The sequence below is a fragment of the Marmota flaviventris genome, chromosome 13, assembly GCF_047511675.1.
Source record: "Marmota flaviventris isolate mMarFla1 chromosome 13, mMarFla1.hap1, whole genome shotgun sequence".
In the NCBI taxonomy this organism is placed as follows: Eukaryota; Metazoa; Chordata; class Mammalia; order Rodentia; family Sciuridae; genus Marmota; species Marmota flaviventris.
Window position 1 is genome coordinate 82,942,676 of NC_092510.1, and position 19,896 is coordinate 82,962,571.

At 32.5% G+C, this 19,896-nt stretch overlaps 1 protein-coding gene across 1 annotated transcript in view; it reads right to left on the reverse strand.

The window, feature by feature from the left end:
* Positions 1-1,307: 1,307 nt before the first annotated feature.
* The window catches only part of Shoc1 (shortage in chiasmata 1), a 63,961-nt gene continuing 45,372 nt past the window's right edge, over positions 1,308-19,896 (reverse strand). Inside the window, exons 16-27 of the mRNA XM_027943038.3 lie at positions 18,506-18,681; positions 16,931-17,003; positions 13,906-13,975; positions 11,941-12,119; positions 11,116-11,233; positions 9,958-10,069; positions 8,383-8,504; positions 5,792-5,885; positions 4,583-4,714; positions 4,231-4,380; positions 2,621-3,578; positions 1,308-1,528 (exon numbers count right to left, since the gene is read on the reverse strand). Of these exons, the coding sequence (XP_027798839.3) occupies positions 1,428-1,528; positions 2,621-3,578; positions 4,231-4,380; positions 4,583-4,714; positions 5,792-5,885; positions 8,383-8,504; positions 9,958-10,069; positions 11,116-11,233; positions 11,941-12,119; positions 13,906-13,975; positions 16,931-17,003; positions 18,506-18,681 (2,285 nt within the window). The 3' untranslated portion in view covers positions 1,308-1,427. The remainder of the gene's footprint in view (positions 1,529-2,620; positions 3,579-4,230; positions 4,381-4,582; positions 4,715-5,791; positions 5,886-8,382; positions 8,505-9,957; positions 10,070-11,115; positions 11,234-11,940; positions 12,120-13,905; positions 13,976-16,930; positions 17,004-18,505; positions 18,682-19,896) is intronic.

A 19,896-nucleotide genomic window follows, 5' to 3' on the forward strand; every position in this document is an offset into this window, starting at 1 on the left:
AGAATATACCCACCTGTATACAGAATGACAGACTTTGTATTTATTCTCATCCTAACGCCCACTGTTTGATGTATCTCTTCATATATTTTTTGGTGCCCAAACTGAAGTCAACATAAAAGGCCATTTGTGAGAGAATGCTTAAATATATTGTGGCATGATATATAAAGCAGTTGCTAAGAAGGATATACATATAGTCAGAGCTGCCAGAATATGAAATATACATTCCAAAAATTCAGCAAGTTATGTGAAATCACAAAAACCACAGGGCTTAAGGGAAAATGGAGCACTCACAAATTTCATCAGTGACAAAAAAGATAGGAACCCAGTCAAAATAATAGCTCGGTTTTATGTGTTAATGGTTAAGGAAAACATAATTGTAATAAATATGGCTCTTTGTCTTGGGGAAAAAACTGATGTTGGTTTGTGGACCTGTGGGCCCCACTCTCCTCCTGGCTAGCATGCCTAACTCCTATGCCTACAACCCTTTCTGCTTAAGGAAAAGAACGAAATATGTGTGTGTGTGTGTGTGTGTGTGTGTGTGTGTGTGTGTGTGTAGAGAAACAGGAAGAGAGAAATAGTAAAGAACTGAGAGGAAAGGAGAGAGAGGTGAAGAAAGGGAGGGTGTGGGGCTACCCAGTCAAGTTATGAATCTGTATTATTGTGAGGTGGTAGAAAGAGGGTTATCTAGTCAAAGTTGAAGCACCAGATGTGGCACTGAGCTACTTTTGGTGTGGCTCAATGACCTTATAGAGTATGTGATGTGAGCATTTTTATATTCCTACCTAGCTCAGCTGGGTACAATATTTGAGTTCCCTAGTGAACTCAAATATTTGGTGAACAAAATCATGCATCAGAAAATTAGTTATTTGTGTATACTCAAATTTTCCCTAATGTATCTATCATTTTGGAACAAATTTGAATTTCTAAAGGTATCTTAAAAAAAAAAATGGAGTTGTGCAACGTTCTGCCTGATGATCTGCCTCACCTCCAGCCCTGAGGAATGCAGCTGGTTGTCTATGGACTAAGACCTCTGGGTCCCTAGATAAACTTTTCTTCCTCTAAAATTGTTCTTGTCAGGTGATTTAGTCACACCAGCAAAAAGCTTACTAAAACGTGAACTTCTCTTCTTGATCCAAAGGGTAAGACTGTGATAGGGACTTATTAAAAGGCTCATGATGGTTAAGTGAATCTGGAAGACATTTTGGCTCTATGGTAATTGTTATGCTAATTGATACATCAGAATATTTTACTTACAAAGATGCAAACTATGAGAAAGAATATATGTTATGAAAATTTAATACACAAACACTGAGAACATCTAAAAATAAGTAAATTTTCTTTAATGTATAAGCAAATCTAACTAGTTTTGTTACAGAATTGTCAGAATTGTCACAGAATATGGGATATAACACTGTTCTTTCCCTCTTTCAAAAAAACTTCAGCCGGGTTTGCCCATCGATTCTTCCAGGGACTTTTTCATACATTAGACGTCGTTTTTTGAGTGGTGATGGCTGTGAGCACATTAAACCTGTTAAAAGAGGAAAATGAAAAACATTTTATTGCATATAATAGTAAAGTGTAGCTATTTTTTTCCAGCAGCACAAGTGGATCCTGTCTGTCATCTATCTACACTGTTAACAATTTCCAAATGGGGATAAATAATAACAATTAAAAATTACATTTTAGGAGCTGGGGTTGTAGCTCAGTGGCAGAGCACTTGGTCTAGTTCATGTGAAGCACTAGGTTGGATCCTCAGTACCACATAAAAATAAATAAATAAAATAAAGGTATTATGTCCATCTATAACTACATTTTTTTAAAATTACATTTTAATATACATACACCTACCTAATGGCTCAGTATCAAAAATTAGTATGCATATTCCTTGTGCAGATAGAACTCCCTGAATTTCAATGTCTTCTTCTCTGAAATTATACTATGATCTCTAAGGTCTCTGCTGGTTCCTAATTTATTTATTTATTTGCAGTGCTGGGGATTGAACTCAGGGTCTTGTGCAGTGCTAGGCAAGCACTCTACTATTAAGCCACATCCCCAGCCCTGGTTCTAATATTTTTAAGTAAAATCTAATCCAAAATGATTTTGGAAGGAGCTCAGGAAAGTTACTCTAATTCCTGAAGGTTTCCAGTATGTTTCCATGAATTAGAAAACTACTTATAAGTTTACCCTGATGGACTCTGAACCTTAAATAAAGATGTACAGATGTCTCTGTGTACCTTGAGAGAATCTATCTGTATTATAATTAATGTGTAGTTCTTTTAAAACAAGAATTTGACATACCTTCTTTGTATTTCTTTATTTTTTTTTAAAATGTATTTTTTTAGTTGTAGTTGGACACAATACCTTTATTTTATTATTTTATTTTTTTATGTGGTGCTGAGGATTGAACCCAGGGTCTCGCACACGCTAGGTGAGCGTTCTGCTGAGCCACAATCCCAGCTATGTATTTATTTTCTATGATCCAAAAGTTTTAATTTTTCTCTTTGACTCAAAAGTTACTGGAGAATTTCAATGTAGTAATTAAAATAAGAAAATTATTAAAATATGGTTTTATCTTTTTAATTAAATAAAAGTGGTTTTATCAACTATTGGATAGTGTTACCTGCTAAAGTATCCTTGACTTCCACATAAGATGAAGATTCAAGTTGCCTTTTCTGTCCTAAAGATTTTCCAGCTCTTTGGTAGAAATAAAGGCTATTAAATTCTTTATTCATATTAGAATCAGAAGCACAGAATAAATCAAAACTGGAAACAGGAGGCGATTCTCTCCATAAAGTCTTTTTAGTCACAGCATTTGAACTTTCACATGTGAAGCCTTCTAATTCATCTGATAGCCATTTTTGCTGATTAGTGAATAAATTATCTTTGTGAGTATACCATTTGTCATGGGTAGTCTGCTGTGCTCCATATTTGAAGGAGTGATTCTGTTTTTCGTATACATTTCTCTGTAAGTTCCAACGAGGAGACAGTTGAGAGCCCTCCAGTGAAAGGACTGGAGCAGATACTTCTTTATATGTGGTTCCTTTGACTTCACGTGCTCCCTTTTTCTGATAATTTATAAAATTAGGGGCAACTCGTCTCTGAGTATCAATTGGTGATATTGTAGTTTCACAATTTATTTGTGTTAGGCCCAAAGAAAAGACATCTGACTTGGAATCTTTCTGGTTTGGAAAGGAGTAAAGAGCTGTTTTCTTTGATTCTATATTATCTGGACAAGGATTATTCTGCACTATGTTGGGGCTACAACTGGAGCCTTTCCAATAATTAGTCTGATTGTAAGAAGTCACAGATGGCAAAATATCTGGCATTTCTCTTAGTTCCATAAGAGAAGAGTTATAATTTGAAGTGGTATTTGTGTCTTCTTGCACTCTCTCTCTTAAGTCTGCATATGGGTAATATTCATTATATTCTTGAATTACAGAGTCTGAAGACACCAAAGATGAACTCTGAGGAATAAAGGTACTAGTCTGATTACTCTCTTCCAGAGGTGATGAAATTTGAGGTGATTTTGTTGTGGAGGAAGAACTAATCTTGAATAAGGAAGTAATGCTACAAAAATGCTAAAAAATTTTAAAAAATAATCAATACAACGTAATATAAACATCAGCCTATAAACATAAGTAACAATTCTAATCTCTATGTAGAGAAGGAAAAATATAATTATTATATTCATAGATACTTCGTTGATCCTTGCTATCAGGAACATACATTAATCAGGCTTCATTAAAAGAAAACAAAATTTGCATTCATTTTCTAATCACTTAAAATTTTTTAATAGACTATTTTCTAGAGAAGTTTTAGGTTCACAGCAACAATAGAATTTTTAGTTACACAAGTTATACATGAATACTATTTTCTTGGTAAGACTTTTAAAATATTACCAATAAGGCTCAAGTTCTGTTTACTACTATAATGAAGGATGTCATGATTTTTGGAAGAGGTAATATAAATATATAACTAATTGAATATTTGTGGACCTAATGCTATTTCAAAATGAAATAATGTGATAAACTATTGAAGTATTATAAAAGTCTTATGATGTGATTGATAGCTAATGAAAATCTATATGAACGTTAAATAAATTATTTCTTTGCTATGTGAAGTTCAAAACAAAGTCAGATACCTTAATTTTAAAACTCCTGTGGTTAAAAATAGATACTTATGTGGAAAGGAAATAAACTCATATAAGAATATGCATCTCAAATAACTAACCTTTAACACTTTTTCTGGAACTTCGGGTAGGAGGTCCTGAAGTTGACATGCAGTTGCTAATAATAACCAATTCAGTGAAGGCCCTTTATTTAACATAAGCTGAGCCACCAATGGGTTAATACATGGAAAATCAAGTAAGTACATTTCTTCCTAAGAAAGAATTTAAGGCACGATTAGCCAGCAATCTTTTGAAAGTGACCCATTTTATTCTACTCACTCCAGCAGATTAAAATTTTGTCATTGAATGTACTACTGAATTTGAGACACCTGGGAAAAAAAGGTATCAAGAAGGAAATTCAGGTAACATGTATTTATATTTTGCTTTGCAAATGTGTAAGCCATAAAAATAAACCTTAGATGGTGAAACTTCAAGCCAGGATTTATCCAACCATTCACAAGGATCTTTCTTTGAGGTCATCAAATTGTGGTCAGCAATTTGTCGAATTATTAATGCAGTCTCTTCTACTCCTGGGGCAATTATAAGCTAGAAATATATTTTTAATGTGTTAGATTATAGGAAATACTAGGAATCAAAATGCACCATCCATAAATAATTTGTAATTAAAAGAGAATTTTTCAAACAGTAGATTCTTAATTTTAATACCATTTTAGATATACTTTTTTAATATATCTGTGCAGTCCAGGTCATTTAATTTGTGAGGGGGGCCAATTTTCTTTCCTTCCTTAAATGTCATTTTCTGGTATTTTCTAATTTTTTGAATAAAATTGCTTTTCACTTCCATTTGGCATTTATCAATAAAGTCTTTAAAAACATGTTTAGTGTTATGTTTCATCTTTATTGCAAAAAGAGAAATTTGAATATCACTAGAAATATTAAATATTTTGCTTTTTTTAAAGTAAACCTAATAATTCTCAACTAAAAACAAGAATTTTAAACATAAAGGAGGAGGAAAGGAAAAGGGAAAATAAAAGGGAATGATATTGACCAAATTACATTGTTATTTCATGTGCATGTGCAAATTTGTAATAACAAATTCCACCATTATATATAATTATAATGCACCAATACAATATGGAAAAAGAATGTATATAAGAAAGAATTTTTAAAATATAGTGCGGTATTTGTTAAAAACCAAAGTTAAAAGTAAAGATACTTATAAATGGGGGCTGGGTTGTAGCTCAGTGATGGAGCGTTTGTCTTGCAATTGTGAGGCTCTGGGTTCCATCCTCAGCACCACATAAAAATAAATAAAGGTATTGTGTCCATCAATGTATTATCCTATTCATACGTTATAAAGATATCCATTACACAACATATGGACATTTTTGATCAAGCAATATTGTTCTTCATATCATGCCAAGTTTTAAGATAAATTTAAATAGCAATTAAGAAATGAAATATGATTTGATTTCAAGTTCACTAAACTAACTGTTTTTAAAACAGAAGTTTAGATGATAAACCTATTAATTGGAAGCTTTTTTTTTTTTTTTTACTTTTAAGCAGCTTTTAATTTGCCTATTTATAGTCACTTGAGTTCAAGTTGAGTTCAAATTTTGTTTATGAAAAATGCTTATGAACAAAAATATAGGAATATAATACCTTTACATCCAGTTCTTCAGATTTAAGCCCAGAGGAAACCAAAGCTGCATAAATCAGTGCTAGGTGATGAAGTGTCTTTTCTGTAAGATGGTACCTAAAAATAATTATATTACTATACTTCTACTCATTTGACATCTGATTGTGTTTTTCAAAAATTCTTTGTTTTCCACATTACATAGTTTTAATAGAATAACCTGGCTAGGCCATTACTAGTGTTATAGACTTGTGGGAATGCTGAGGATGTGTGTTGGGAGGAGAAGTCTGGGGTGAAGGAAGAAATTTAACTCATCCATTTATTGGCTTAAGGATTTAAAAAATGGGCAAATGACTTGAATGGGCACTTCTCAAATGAAGAACTATAAATGGTCAACAAATATATGAAAAAATGCCCAACAAATTTAGCCCTTAGGGAAATGCAAGTCAAAACCACATTGAGACTCCATCTCCCCCCACACCCCCAATTAGAATGGCTATTATTAAAAAAATAATTAAAAAATTTAAAAAATAATAACAAAGCAAGGATGTGAAAAAAAAGGATACACTGTAAATTAGTACAGTCACTATGGAGAACAATACGGAGGTTCCTCAAAAAACTAAAAGTAGAACTACCATATGATCCAGCTATACCACTCTTGGGTATATTTCTGAAGGAAATGAAGTCCACATACAAAAGAGATACCTGCATCCTGTGTTTATCATAATTTTATTCACAATAGCTAAGTTATGGAACCAGGAGCCCGTCAAGAGATGAATGAATAAAGAAAATATGATTTTATTCAGTCATAAAGAATTGAAATTCTCTCATCTGCAGGAAAATGGATGGAACTGGAGGACATCATGTTGAGCAAAAGGGAAGTTGGGGGAGGGGTCTATAAAAGAGGAAGACAAAAGGTAAAAGTGAGTGTGGCAGTGATCAATGCACAATATAAGCATGTCTTGGAAACATCATAGAAAGACTGGCTCACTGTACCTAAACTTTGTACAAACAGTTTGGTTTCTCTTTCCTTTTTAGAATCTGGAACTTTGACATATCAAAACCCTGGGCACTGTGTCTCTAATAAGCTTTCCTGCTAGACAAAAGGTTATGGTTGTCATAACTTTTTGTTGAGGAAATCAAGCACATAGGAGCAAACTAGGAGAAGATTTCTCTAGATTGTGCCCTCTGAACTTCTCTTGCTTATTTTGCATTATGAGGCTTTGTAAGCTTGTACTACAATAAATTATAACATCATATAATCATACTCATAGCAAATCATCAAACCTTGGGTGTTCTCAAGTATACCCCTGACTCTTCCTCAAACAGGAACTGATAGCATGAACTACTAAAATAATCCAAACTATTTCTACTGTATTTTCATTTTCCCTCATTTGGTCAGTTGATTAAGACATTTCCTAAATGTTCCAATCATCTAAAAATATAGAACTGAGATATCTAGAAGCTTGAGAAATAATTACATTTTATAATGATACATCATTGTGAATAAATTATAACTCTTTATATTGTGAATATAAAGCTATCTTAGAAGATAACATAATTGCAGGATTTATTAGTGACGTGGGAAGGAGAGGATAATTTACACAGTATATCTAGCATGTATCATCTCCAAAATTCAAATTTGTTTTCCTCTGATTCTCCATCTTGAGAATTCCTGACTTAAAGCAAACTAGATGTATTAGATATGGAAATGACAAATCCTAAAAGTAGTGAAACCTGGGAAAAGGTGAGTGAAAAGGAAAACCATACACTTAGATCATTGATCCTTTCCCAATAGATTCTTTTCCAGTGATAAAACAAACCCTGGGGAAGAGGTGTCCATCAAACCTGGAAAGGCAGTCTCTGGGAAGAGGCCAAAGCATTAATCCTTCTGTAAACAAATCCTTTCCAAATACCAACCACTAACCCCAGGTCCTCCATCAGATCCAGTAAGATAAATCCCAGAAACTGACCACTGACTCTAGAATCCCTCCCATTTCACACTAAAACTGATCCCTTCACTGACTGATAGAACAAACTCCAAATTCCTGGGTGCCCAAAGAAAATTGATATGCTCACTAGACCACCTCTCAGAATAACCTATGGAAGCCCAGGCCCTTTCTTTGTTAAGGGGCTCATTTTCCACCAGGAAAGTGGGTCCCACCACGGTGTCATTTCAGTTCCTGCATCCCATGCTGCTGTGTGAAACTTTGTTCCTGAATAAAGCGCTGAGCTGATTTGTTTAGTTTGTGTTCCTCCTGGTCTTTTTTTGCACTAACAAGGTGAGCAAGATTTGCATAGCTATCTCTATTAAAAGAAAATGACTGCCTGTAATCCCAATGGCTCAGGAGGCTAAGGCAGGAGGATTATGAGTTCAAAGCTAGCCTCAGCAATTCAGTGAGGGCCTAAGAAACTCATTGAGACCCTGTCTCTAAATTAAATACAAAAAAGGGCTGGGTAAAAAAAGGCGGGGGTGGTGTGGGGGTGGGGAGACCGCTGGGGATGCACCTCAGAGGTTAAGTGTCCTTGAGTTCAATTCTAAGATTACAAAAAAAAAAAAAAAAAGACTGAGTAATAAGAAATATAAACATGATTTTTGGATGAAATGTTTACCTACTCTGAATTTAATATTTCTTTGGTATATAATATGATCCAACAATAACTGTACTGGAACGATAATGCCATCAATCTCATAATGATATTGTCTGATGCCTTCTCATAACTCAATTCTTCTAGGTCCTATCAGAAAATAAAGATTCATTAGGTTGAATAGTTGTTACAAAATTAGTGTTGTCATATTTCAAGAACATATGATATAGTTGGGCATGGTAGCGCACACATGTAATCCCAGCAGCTCCAGAGGCTGAGGCAGGAGGATTGCCAGTTAAAGCTAGCATCAGCAAAAGCAAGGCGCTAAGCAACTCGGTGAAAACCTGTCTCTAAATAAAATACAAAATAGGGCTGAGAATGTGGCTCAGAGGCGGAGTGCCCCTGAGTTCAATCCCTGGTAGAACATATGATATATAAATATAACTCAAGAAGAGGCACAGCTATGGGCTCCCATTTCATGGAAAAATTAAAATCACACTGAAAGTAGTAGGGGTAGTTGTAGTTGACATAAAATAACTAATGAGAGTTTCAGCAAGAAAGGTTCATGAATCTGCCAAGGTCATAGTTATGAAGAAAGAAGCATATAGAGGGCCATTGTATTAGAAATATCTTTTGTGGACTGAGATCTGGGCACTCTAAAGACAATGGACAATATGTTTAAAAACCTATGAGATAACTGCATTGCATACTTACTCAAGGGAAATGAGAAGGCAGCAGTTAATAGACTTCCTAGGAATTCTTACCTAAGGGTCTGGAATTCCCTTTTCCTTTAACATGAGTAATTTTTGAGAGGGTGAGTAATTCAGAAATTATCCTTCAGACAATATTCAACTGTGAATTCAAACAGTTTTGCCAGATGGAAAAGTAATTGTTAAAGAATTTAAATATACATGACACAATATCTTTTAAAAATCTAACAGAATTGTTTTTCTATCATATAATTCTTATATTGTAAACTTTCCTCATCAAGACTGTACCTTAATGTATTTGCCAATAATTTATACTGTCCATCAAACCTGACTTCTGTTCCACACCCCTACCCTATTAAATCAATTTCTTTCCAATTGGTATTCCAGTCAAGCACACATAAAGTGAGAGTGAGTCAATGATTTATACATCTTAAGTTCCAAACTATATGTATGTTTGAAGAAAATTTCTCTTTAAAAACCAACTTGCTTAGAGGCAATCCCTATTTGCCTTAGAGGAAATGCCATGTTACCAATAATCAATTAATATACTACCCTCTTATAAGAATCACAGTGGCTAGGATTTCTTTTTTAAAGCTTCCTATACTATAATTATCTTAAATGTATTTAAAAACAGGCCAATATATGATATTAAAGATTTTATATTTACTTTTTTTCTTAAATTTATATTAAAAATTATAAAGTATTGAAGAAGTTTGATAATAGTAAATTTCTATAGTAATAATTTAGCACTTGTGGCCCATTTGCAAAATGTAGAAGAAATCACTAATAGATTAAGAGTTTTTTCCTATAAAATATAATAATAAACCCCACAGTTATATGTATCTTAGTGTATTTTTTTGACATAGCTTATGTTATTTACTGCATAGTTTTACCTGTAAAATTATGGCAGTCTGTTCATCAATTGTCACCACTACATAACTTTCTTTGGTTCCAAAGAGTTTCAATGACTCACTGCAGGGTCTCTCCATGAGTGTGATATTGTAGCTATAAAATACAGTATTCTTTAGTGAACAAATGAAATGGCTAAGAAAAATTCTTCAAGAGAAGTTTTATTGTCCTCTTGCATATTACATTATTTAAATTACTGTGCTTTTTATTTCACACATCAATTTATTTTACTTGATAAATTTTAGGAAGGAAATTATGATTTATTCAGCATATAAAACAAATTAGTTGAGATACATTCTGCCTTAGATATTTATGGCACACAATACCATTACAAATGTCTTGAACAAGTTATTCTAGCTCTTTAGGTAATAATTCATGAAATGAAACTATTATGTTGTGAGACTAAAACATTTTCCATTTATCAGAATGTTCTTTTATTTTTCCTTTAAACTGGCCTACATTTTTAGGGTAGGTGGCTGCTATTATTGAACCCAGGGCCTCATAAATGTTAAGCATGGCTCTACTTCTGAGTTATACCTCCAGCTATTACCTACACTTTAACTACCTTTTATAAGTTTATGGTGTTCTATGAATGCCCCACAGCCTAAGATATCAAAACAAAAGCATGGAACATTGATCTACATTTTAAATAACTCAATTATCTTTCCTTGATATGCATCCCAAGGTCCAACATTCCTATGACAACTTCTGTGCTATGATAGAATTGAAGATCTAAAAAAAAATTTATTTAGAACTTCATAGCCTGTTTCCTAGGTAGTACTTAAATTCCCCAGACAAGAATATTTTCTTAATGTTGTCAATGACCCAAAGATCTGAACATCCCATTCACAGAATAATAACATGTTTATATTTGCTGGTAATAAAAGAAATAAGAGTAAAATGTAAATTTAAGTAACAATTAAATTTTACTTTTTGTCAACAAAATTGGTAAATATTACCAAAAAAGACAATATTCAATAATTAGAGGGTATAGTCTTAGAGCAGATATATAAACAAACTCTGAAAAACTATTCTTATATGATATAATTCCAGGTTTAGATCAGATATAGAGCTACATATAGAGCATAATAATTGGCCTATCAATATAAACACATACACGTTTGCTTAAGTTATGAACTTACTTAGATTCTAGCAGCTGAAGTAGTTCTGGAGTATTAAGAATTCCTTCAGATGCAAAAAACACATATGGAATCTGGATTTCAAGAAGAAAACCACCAAATCTATCTGGCAAGATGCTTCCTAAATAAGAGAAAATGCATATGTATTTCTTTTTTTGCCTTCTCATACCCCAGCTCTTTCTATTTTTTCTGAATATTAAAATAATGAATTTTATGTATAAAGAGTACTATGAAAATAATATTCATCATAAACTATAAGAAATCTGAATAAAGATCTGAAGAAGAAAATAAAAGACAATGTTATCCTTCTACCTAGGAGTAAGAGTTAGTAGAGCTAGTTTACTAAAACTATTATATACTAAAAATAATTTAGTATATATTTCTAGATGTTTCTCTATGTATTTATTTGCCTATACTCATACATTTATACTCGCTTAAAAAAAACAAGGAAAAATTGGCTGATTGTCTATCTGAAATGCCAAAACCTTCATTATTCACGTAAGTATATGTTGGACATTTACTGTATAAGTATATGGTGGTTTATATCAAATTTTTAGATTATGTACAATAACCATAGGAAAAACATTTTACAAAGCAATATATATACCCTAAAGATAAATGGGCAAAGGACTTAAATGGGAAATTAATAAAAGAATGTCTAGATAAGATCAATTCACATATAAAAAGAAAAGTAATCAAAGACATTTAAATTTACATAATATAAAATATTTTCTGCCAGCTTATTTTCTTTCCATAGGTTATAAACAGAAAACAGAAAGTTTCCATTCTAATGGAGCAAAAAAGGATATTGATTTAAAATATCCTTACTCTTTAAAACTGTGTCTGGAAGAATCACTTTAAAGGCCATATAAGGAATATTCAATATTTTGCAGTGTTTAGACCAACAAGAGTGTTCTACATAATTGTATTCCATCACAACTGAGAAATTGCTCCAGGGAAAATCTGCTCCAATATTTTTATTATGTACAATCACACAGGAACTTGCACTGAAGACAAAAGAAAGCCAAGAAAATGAGATTATTCTGTATCATTATTTAAGAGGAATGCTAAAAATGATTATTTTCTGGCTATCTTCTAATCTATACCTACTCAAGATAGGCATTTTCTGTTCATTTCTTCTTTGGTTATTTTAATCTCTTATTTTTCTTTTGATGATCATACTTCTTATGCCAGAATACATAAAACTATAGACTATTTCCCACCTAAAACATGATCCTGATTTTATTCCTTGGTACTATCAACATGAAAATCAATCTCAGAAATCAATATGAGAAATTGATCTCATTTTCAATCAAAAGTAAGTTTTTTAAACATATTTTTAGTTGTAAATTAACATAATGCCTTTATTTATTTATTTTTATGTGGTGCTGAGGATCGAACCCAGTGCCTCACACATACTAGGCAAGTGCTCTACCACTGAGCTACAACCCCAGCCCCAAAAGTAAGGTTTTAATCTTTGAAAATCTACATAATATTTTTAATAACTCTGAAATGGGGCATTTTTTTCTCAATTAGCTTCATAAATGTTTTAACAACAAAAATATAGACACTTAAATATCACAAGTTTAGCTTTTGCATCTTCAAAGTCATATATCATAGCATCTACTTAATTAAAATTGTCTACTATTGCTTTCTGTCTAGAGCAACCTAGAAGTTAAAAAAATTTATGTCCAGTTTTTATGAGTTTCTATTTGATTTGTATCTCTTTTAATTATTTGGTTCCAAATATTAGAAATAAAGAATTTCTATGTTAAATAAGGCAAAATAAAAAGTCAGATTTATTATTAGCAGGCCTTCACTTAAGAATCTGAGAAAGAAGAACCCAAAAGAAAGAAAGGAGATGTCAAAAAAACCAACACTGAACAAAGAAACTGGTAAAAAGAAGGGTAAGTTTAAATAGGTAACCTCTGGCTCCTCAAAAGACTAAGCATGGAATCACCACATGACCCAGCTATAGCACTTCTTGGCATTTATCCTGAAGAATTAAAGTCTCCATACTACAGTGATACATGCATACCCATGTTTATAGTAGCACAATTCACAATAGCCTAACTATGGTACCAGCCTAGGTATCCATCAACGGATGAATGGATAAAGAAAATGTGGTATATATGCACAATGGAGTTTTATTCAGCCATAAATAAAAACAAAATTTTGGCATCTTCAATTGGTTAAGGGTTGTATGTTTTCTCTCATATGTGGAATTTAGAGAGGAAAAAGGAAAACAAAGGTGGGGTGGGTTTCATAAGAATCAAACAGAGATTAGTGCAGGAAAGGGACCACAGAGTGGGAGGCAGCGAAGGAGCGGGTAAGTGCTAGGGAGTGATATTGGCCAAACTGTATTGTTTATTGTGTGCACATACTAATACATAACAACAAATCTCATCAATATGTACAACTATAATGCACCAATAAAAATGTGGAAAAAATAAATAGTTAATTCTGTACTAAGAGCAATAATTATGGCATCTGGGGATGCTAAAATATTTTGAATGCTAATTACATATAACACATAATACTATGATCTGAGTTTTTCAGGAAAAGGGCAGAGACATTGACCGATTTCAGATTTCATTATACTCTTAAGTTAAATTCTAGGTGATTTTTTTTCTCTTACTGCTGGAGGTTGAACCCAAGGCCTTCTGCATGCTAGGCAAGTGAGCTACTACTGAGTTACATCCCCAGCCCAAATTCTAGGAGAAATTTTGCTTTTCCCATGGAAATAAATTATTTCTATGTTTTCTCCCCATAGGCAAAGAAATACATTTTTACCCATTTAAAACATCTTTAGATTCCAGAAAATCTCTTCTTTTATTTGAATGAGAGATAGTCAATATTAAACCTGTTGAGGAAAAAAAGAGTTTTTTTCAACAGAGTTGTTTTTTTTTTTTTAACCAGAGTTTTGTTCATAAACATTTTTAAGGGTGTCAGATATTTCACCATCTTAAAAATAAACATTTATAAACAAGGAAATTGCTTAAAATATACTTTGCTGCATTATTTTTGAAGTCTAACATAAGAAAGTTCAAACCTTAAGTAATTATTTCGTGTGTGTGTGTTTATGGAGTGAGTGAGTGAGTGCATGGAAAGTCTAGATTTCTTATATGAAAAAATAAAGTTGATCATAATTTAAAAGTAACCAAATTAAAACTCATTAATTATACAGTTAATCTTATTAGCTAAAAACCATAAATTTTTCTCTAGCCAAGAATTTTAAAAGAATTTTTAAAATATGTATTTTTTAGTCATAGATGAACATAATACTTTTATTTTGTTTCTTTATTTTTATGTGATGCTGAAGATCAAACCCAGTGACTCACATGTGCTAGGCAAACACTCTACCACTGAGCCACACCTCAAGCCCCTAGATTTTTTTTTTCTCTAGCCAAGAATTTAAGTATGACTAAATAGCAAGGGACTATATTTCAATGTGATATAAATGCTCCCCCACTTTCTACTAGCTGCATAAGAAGCAGAAGACTTATTGGAAACTACCTGTTTGTTAGATTCACCCCTGCTTCTTAATTATAATTTAACTAGTTTATTTTACTAGGGTTAAAAATATGTAAACATAAAAATATTCTGTAACCTCACATTCAATTTATTTTTGGTAGACAACTAATTTCAGAATAGCTAAATCTAGTTCAAATTAATTTTACTCCCTTTGAGTGTACTTTTGTTAAACTTAAGGTTCACAAAGGTGTCATGTAATGACAGAGTAATGGCTAATAATTTTATGTAACTTTACTTGACATGACAATAATTTTGGTAGTGGTAGGAATGAGTATTCTCTTTTACAATTCATAAGATGATTCATATTATTTAAAACCTAATCTGCTTAAATGATTTATATTAGCTATTATCCTTAGATTACTCAGTAACTGTATTATTAGATTTTGCAAACACGTGGAAAATGAAATCACATTTTTTTCCCTAAAACTAGATAGGGAAAAAAAAAAAAAAAAAAGCCCAGGACCTGGGCTGGGGTAGTGGCTCAGCATAGAGCACTCTCCTAGCATGCGTGAGTCCCGGGGTTCAATCTTCAGCACCACATAAAAATAAATAAAAAAATAAAGGTATTGTGTCCAACTACAACTAAAAATAAATAAATAAATAAAGCTTAGGTCCTAGAAACCTGGATGTGTGTTAGTTTGAAGACAGTAAAATCATTTTTCCCCCATAGATTCAAGATTTTTGTGTCAATAGACATTGTTGAAATGAAGATAGCAAAAATGGTTGTGGTGTAATTCCCAACTACCAAATGAAGGTGTTCATCATAAAGCCTAGATAAAAAAAGATATACAGTAATAATCTGTCAACAGTGACTCCAAAGGAGAGAAGCTGATCCATAGTAGTTTTAAGTATATTTCTCAGTGGAGCAGGAAGTTGTACTCAGCTTCTTCACAAAAAACATTCCTTTATTTACTCAAATCCCAGGTTTTATAAGGCTAACGCTGATCAAAAATTTTTCTGATTTTTAAAAGTGTTTCCAATTACCCTGATTCTAGACAAGGGTTAACTCTTGCTCTAACATGTTGTTATTAAAAAGAATCTTATGAATTTGGTGAATATGAACCCATATTCCCAGCATTGAAGATGAATATAATTTTTGTTGTGGAGTAATGAATCTATAAGGCCTGGGTTTTGAATGAATTATTCACATTAAAGACATTTAAAACACCTAGGATAATGGCAGTATTAGAAGTGGAGAGAATTCTATGAGCCGGGTATGTGATCAGGTGGTTAGTAGATGATGATAATTAGCAGTGGTAGGGAATGATATAGCAATGTGGCTCAGCCTCAGACAATGGAGGAAATGATAATAGAAATCAAGAAACAACCTTCTCATTCCCATGAAGTATAGATTTAAAAAAATCACTTCAATCAGAGGGACATAAGGGAAACAGTATCATGTGGGAAAGATTGGGTTTCAGTTAAGGGAGATAAAGAAGAGTTTGCATGTAAGCAATGGGTTTCACTAAGCAAAGTAGGAAGGGTTGACAGAATTGTTAGTGAAGGGTAAAGAGTTGAAGAATGACACTGAAACAAGAGAAATCTAGGTTAAAATCCTAATCTCTCACTATTACTTGTGAGATTTGGCATGCTATATCACCTTTATGAGCCTGTTTTTTTATTTATAAAACTGAGTTAATAAAACCTACTCATATACCAAAGGGAATTTCACTTTTATATATGTGTAGGAGAAAGGAAGTTCAATAGAATAGAGGAGGGAGGAGGGGAGGAAAAGTGAGTGATGGAAATGGGTCTCAAATTCAAATTCCTTGAATGTACAATTTTGTCAATATGAACTCAATTACCATGTATAAATGATGCTCTAATTAAAAAAAAAAACTATTCAGAGAGCTCTTGTAACCAGTCAGTATTATTTAGCAATTAGTAGGTAATGAGTAAAAGGTATCAATTATGAATAATAACAAATGATATAAGCATACTGTAGTATTTTTGTATTGCAGACTTATAGTCTTGATTAATTTAAAAACTGGATAGGCTCCCACTGAGTTGTGTACTTTTAAGGGATGAATTTTATAATGTGTTAGTTATATTTTATTTTTTAAATATTTATTTATTTTAGTTTTAGGTGGACACAATATCTTTATTTTATTTTTATGTGGTGCTAAGGATAGAATCCAGTGCCTCATTCATGCTAGGCAAGCACTCTACCACTGAGCCACAACCCCAACCCAGTTATATTTTAATTTAAAAAGCTGGTTTGATCAACAATCTTTGTATGTTCAAGCATTTGTTATTAAACAGAGCATAATTTAAAAGTTCTTACCTTCTATTTTATTAAGCATTTTAATGAGTGAATGTTTTTCACCATCTGAATCCATTCTTAGTATAATCAGCACCTAGTCAAAAATAAGAAGTTCACTGTGTGTCTTTGAATTATTTAACTACAGTGACAAAATAACAAACATAACTGGTTTCATGAAACTAATGACGATGAGACTACAAAGTAAATATTTGTGTTGTAGAAGATGTGAATGCTTAAATGCAAAGGAATAAATTCTAATAAATTTATTATAAAATAATAAATTCTACATCAAACATCAATAAGGAAAATATTTTAGGGTAGGTAGTAGTATTATTATTTAGGTACTGGGGATTGAACCATTGAGCCACATCCCCAGCCCTATTTTGTATTTTATTTAGAGACAGGGTCTCACTGAGTTGCTTGGCTCCTCGCCATTGCTGAGCCTGGCTCTGAACTCTCAATTCTCCTGTCTCAGCCTCCCAAGCCGCTGGGATTACAGCCATGCACTACTGGCCCCTGCTATTATTAGCATTCCTCAAGTATTCCCACATATATGACTATCTATTCATAGGTTGTCTTTGTCTATTTTATTAGTGTTAAAATTCAATCCAGACACGTTAGACTTTATTGGAGAAAATCAACAATTGGTTGGTTTATTTTCCTATTTACCATTATAGTTTCTTTTTTGGAGGGAGAACAGCAAATTAGTTCAATTTTAAATTTCTAACTTTTTATTTAGTTTAATAACTTAAGAAAGTTATTCAAGAGGGACTGGGGTTATGGCTCAGCGGTAGAGTGCTTGTCTTGCATGTGCAAGGCCCTGGGTTCGATTCTCAGCACCACATAAAAATAAATAAAAGTTATTGTGTACAGCTACAAAAAAATAAATATTTTTTTTTAAAAAGAAAGTTATTCAAGAAACAATAAAGTTGAGGATGAAGATAAAGGGGGAAGGTTGAGGATATAGCTCAGTAATAGAGTCCTGTCTAGTAATGCATGAGGTCCTGGGTTCAAGCTCTAGCACATTAAAAAAAAATGTAAATATATATATACACACAAAGAGGAGGAAGAAGATGAAACCCATATAAATTTGGGTAAGATTTAGTGTAAAGCATTTGAAATCTCTTTCTTCTTGGTAAAATTTAAAAGATCATCTTGTCTTAAGTCTTTGTTAATGTGGCCTTCACATGCTTAATGTAGGGTAAGCAAATAATTTTCAATATAAGAAAATGCACTAAGTGTTTTATTTGGGTACAACTATATCAAATGAAATTATGGCTCAATGTCTTAAAAATAAAGTATTTAGTTCTAATACACACACATACATATTCATGGACTTTTGGCAACTGGAAAAACAATCCATGGAAAAGTGCTTATAATTAATATTAAAGTATTTTAAAATTCAAGACGTATAAATAATGATTCAAATCATCCTTTCTCTGGGGGCTGATTTTGTTCTGTTACTATAAGAATAAAACTGTCAAAGGGCCAAATAGTATAATCTATTTCATAATTTCAAATTTAATGCAAAAAATTGTTAACATCCAATTCTTATTTAAACTTATTCCTTTTATTTGCTTCATTCCAGTACTTAACCTTAATTTGCTGATTTTGCATCCAACTTTGTATCTGGCATTGCAGTTCTTGTATTTTATAATTTGCTTCAGGCTTTTTCGCCCTAATAATCTGTATAATCTTCAGCTGTCTCCAAATGTCATCCAAATAGGAACCTAAAATGCTTTTGTAGGCATCTTTTGCATTTGACAAGTATCCTGTTAAAGCAAAATTTTAAAAAATTGCATAATTCTGTTTTTCTTGGAGAAACTTCCTAGTTAAAAAAAATACTAGGAGGAAATGAGTGTACCACTAAAAGTTTCATTTAATTTTATTCTGATTTTGACTAAACAAAGATATTGATGAATAAAACATTTTAAAATTTAATTTTAAACTTATACATAAAAACAAGAAAATTGCACATATTTATGGGTTACCAATATGATATTTCAATACATGTAAAATTCATCGCATCACCTTGCTATGTTAGAAGAGGTAGAAAACTGAAAGTTGGGAGAAAATACAGAATTTTGGGAGTGAACAGGGCAGGCAACCAGATCCCTATTCATTTTTCTTCCCACGCACTGCTATGGCTTGGATGAGTGTCCTTAAAGGTCCACATGTAAAGGCTTGGTCCCCAGGGTGGTGCTGTTGGAGGTGCTTTAGAGTCTTTGGGAAGTTGGTCTAGTGAGAGGTCTTTGGGTCATTGGGGGCATATCTTTGGAGGGTAGTTCCAAGATGGTTGTTATAAAAAACCTGAGTTTGGACCTTCCTAGTTCTCTTTCCAGTCCCATATGTGATCATTTCACTCCTGCATGCATGCTTGTGGTGATGTGCTTCCCTCATAAGAATTAAGGTAATGTAGGCACCATGCCTCAATCTCTGAAACTGAACTAAATAACCCTTTTCTTTTTACAAAATACGTTGCCTTAGATATTTCATTGTAGTAACATGAAGCTGATTAATACAGCCACTAGAGAGAGAAAAAAAAAAGAGAGACAACCCACACTCAATCTTTGCTTTAGAGGAGTGAGAAAATCTTCCATTAAAAATGTCCAATGCAGCTAGAAGCTTTGTACCTAGAACTTAAATTAATTTTCCAACAAGAATCTTGCTTTATAGTATTCCTTAAGGTAGCCAAATAGTAATGTCAAAGCATGATTTAGTAAATGTATTTCTTTGAGGAGCAAAAATAATACAGCTCCAAATACAGAGAGCTCTCAATGGTCTCATTTAATCCCAGGGTAAATTGTAGTGCACTTAAAGATGAATATCCTCCAAGCAATCTTTCATAAATATTATTTCTCTAATCCAACATTTTGGTAAGTACTAAGCATTCTGTATTTGGCCAGATTATATGCCTGGTTAAGCATTATAACTAAGTTATATATATTTTAGAAAGATCAACATGGTGGTTTTTCCTTCTTCTTCAA